This window comes from Verticillium alfalfae, genomic scaffold (genome assembly GCF_000150825.1).
Source record: "Verticillium alfalfae VaMs.102 supercont1.9 genomic scaffold, whole genome shotgun sequence".
In the NCBI taxonomy this organism is placed as follows: Eukaryota; Fungi; Ascomycota; class Sordariomycetes; order Glomerellales; family Plectosphaerellaceae; genus Verticillium; species Verticillium alfalfae.
The window spans coordinates 998,147-1,000,617 of NW_003315030.1; the positions used below are offsets into that span (position 1 = coordinate 998,147).

The 2,471-nt window shown below is 54.4% G+C and overlaps 1 protein-coding gene across 1 annotated transcript; it reads right to left on the reverse strand.

Moving 5' to 3' along the window:
- Positions 1 to 565: 565 nt before the first annotated feature.
- Positions 566 to 1,729, reverse strand: VDBG_07255 (ankyrin repeat protein; the record flags this gene model as incomplete). The annotated part of the gene is made up of 1 exon (XM_003002638.1): positions 566 to 1,729. The coding sequence occupies one exon, from the start codon at positions 1,727 to 1,729 to the stop codon at positions 566 to 568; it is 1,164 nt and encodes a 387-aa protein (XP_003002684.1).
- Positions 1,730 to 2,471: the final 742 nt, after the last annotated feature.

Consider the following 2,471-nt stretch of genomic DNA (forward strand, 5'->3'; position numbering starts at 1 on the left):
TAGCTGGACGTGAGCCGACTCTGGTTCAGAAGCGATGTTCTTGATCCATGAGAGAAGTTCATTTCTTGTTGTCGACTCGTCCAAGGCGTCGAGAAGAACAAAGACCTTTTTCGTGGCTCTGAGCATCTTGATCACAACGTTCTCGAGTGTCTTCGTAGCAGGCTGTTTGTAGCCATCCTGGTGCGTCCAGAATGACGCGTTGAGAACCGACGATCCTGCCTTACTTTGATAAAGCTGGAAGGCAAGCGACCGCAACATGCCGTCTACGGTTTGCTTCGTCGTATCGCTAAAGTCGAAGAAGAAATAAATAAGAAGCCGATCGGTAGCTGCCGCAAAGCTGTCTATCACCCTCGTACTGAGTACTGTCTTGCCACATCCTGCGAGGCCATGTAGCCACAGATGCTGACACGACCCCGAGGCCCATGACTTAAAGACGGGGTGATTCAGGAGCCATGTGCCGGTCCCTTTATGCCGGAGCGCTCTCGCGTGGTTGGCGTTTGTGGATGGGTCGGGCGCGTGCAGCCATCGTTCTATCTTGTCGGAGTGGTGGTTGGACATAATAAGGTCAATGTTTGCTTTTGTCGCATTCATCGTCTGCCCCACATTGTCGAGTTTCCCATCGACTAGGAAGCGTCAAAGAATGTCCAAATTCATAACAGATTACAGGCTGGCTTCTGTAGTGTGGGAGAGTGGTAGACGAACCCGATCGTATCAGCTCCAACGCCCGCTCAGTCCCCTGTACCTCGACGGCCGGGACATAGGCGAGGAGCTCCTTCGCATACGCAGCGGCAGTGGCCGATGCGTACTGCTGCCACTGATAGTTCTTGTGAGAATCAGCGTAATCACAGATGCCCCGGATCACAAGGCAGGGGAAGGAGTTCATCAGGCCAGCTGCTTCCATCTCGAAGCAGAGGCAGTTTTCGCCAACGTCATCAACGATCCGGTCGCGCTCTGCCGCATCTTTGACAAGAGTGTTACCTGATGCGATAATGCCGTAGTAGATCTCGGGATCTGTTGTATCGCGAGCGTCTCGTGGGACCTCGCCAGTTTTGTCGCAATCCTGACAGTCCGACCCAGATGTATGGGCGTAGGTGGCCTGGAACAGCCGGTCGTTCTCGGAGCCTTGGTGAGCATAGCCAGATTTTCTGTCGGACTTCTTGCCCATCTTGGGGTACTTGGCCAGCATCCCTTGAATATGGAAAGGGACCTTGGAGTCCTCGCGCTCATGTGCTGCCTGGATCTTGGAAAGGGCGTGAAGTAGAACTTTCGGAGGCTTTCCGAGGAAGCCTGTGCGTTCGCGCTTGCCGCCAGTCTTGGCCTTGATCAGGTCGTACTGGCATACACCACCCGTTGTCCCATCCGGCTGGCTGACTACAATGTCTCCCAGGCGGATGTCTTGGTTCTTGTCCATCGGTCGAGCAATACCGCCGCCTATTCCCACTAAGAGGCCGATGCGTATCGACGGTAGAGAGGCAAGGAGGCTCGAGGCAGTCGTCGCCGCCATTGAAGCCCCGTTTGACCCAGCTTCGAGCGAGGCAAGGACGACGTTGTGCTCTCCCAGCCGACCCCATGTGTAAATATTTTCGTCAGACTCGTGTCTGACGAAGTTGGTCGGGGTCTTATGCTCCTCATCGAGCATGGCCTCTGCGGCAGACCGTTCGATCGGCAAGGCAGAGATCCAGGCGACCGTGTAGGAGTCGATGCTATCGAGAGCCTTAAGGGATGTCATCGTGCAGGGGGCCTTGTGAGGCAATTGTTGGTGTTTATATATGGTGTTCGTGGTGCTTGTTGAGACAGCGGCGAAGAAATCGGTGGACTCTGGACAGGTCAGAGTCAGCAACAGGAGTATAGCGTAGCCTATTTGAAGAGCACGAAGTGTCGAAGTCTCGAGAGATGGAGGCAGCACGGGTGAGAAGGCAACAACAAGGCTCCAGTGCGCGGTCAAGCCTGCTTCCCCTCACCGCCGTGGTGGCTGGCGCGAACTACCTGGCGTATGGGCGGCTGATGGCCTCTTTACACGTGGATGTGTATAAGTGGTGAAAAATGAGGCCGACGAGGACATAGATCAGGCTCTGGCTGTAGAGGCTTGGATCAGGCTCGCTGTGGAGGCTTGGCAGCCTATGCGGCTGATGTGCCTCTGTATACGTGGATGTGCATAAGTGGTGAAAACTGAGGCTGATGAGGACCTGGATCAGGCTCTCGCTGTAGAGGCTTGGATCAGGCTCTCGCTGCTGAACTTGGACCAGACTCTCGCTGTGGAGGCTTGGCGGCCTGTACGCCCGGTGTTTATATATAGACTCTTAATTTAGTCACCTCCGTCAGTATACTTAAAATAGGTATGTGATTCATTGTCTACGTTGGGTATAGTACACTGAAATGCCCTCGATGTCCTGGTCAGCCGATCGCAAACAGGGATGCAGACGATGTTCTCTAGCTTTCACGGAACCAGCCGCGTGAAGCATTACCTGACA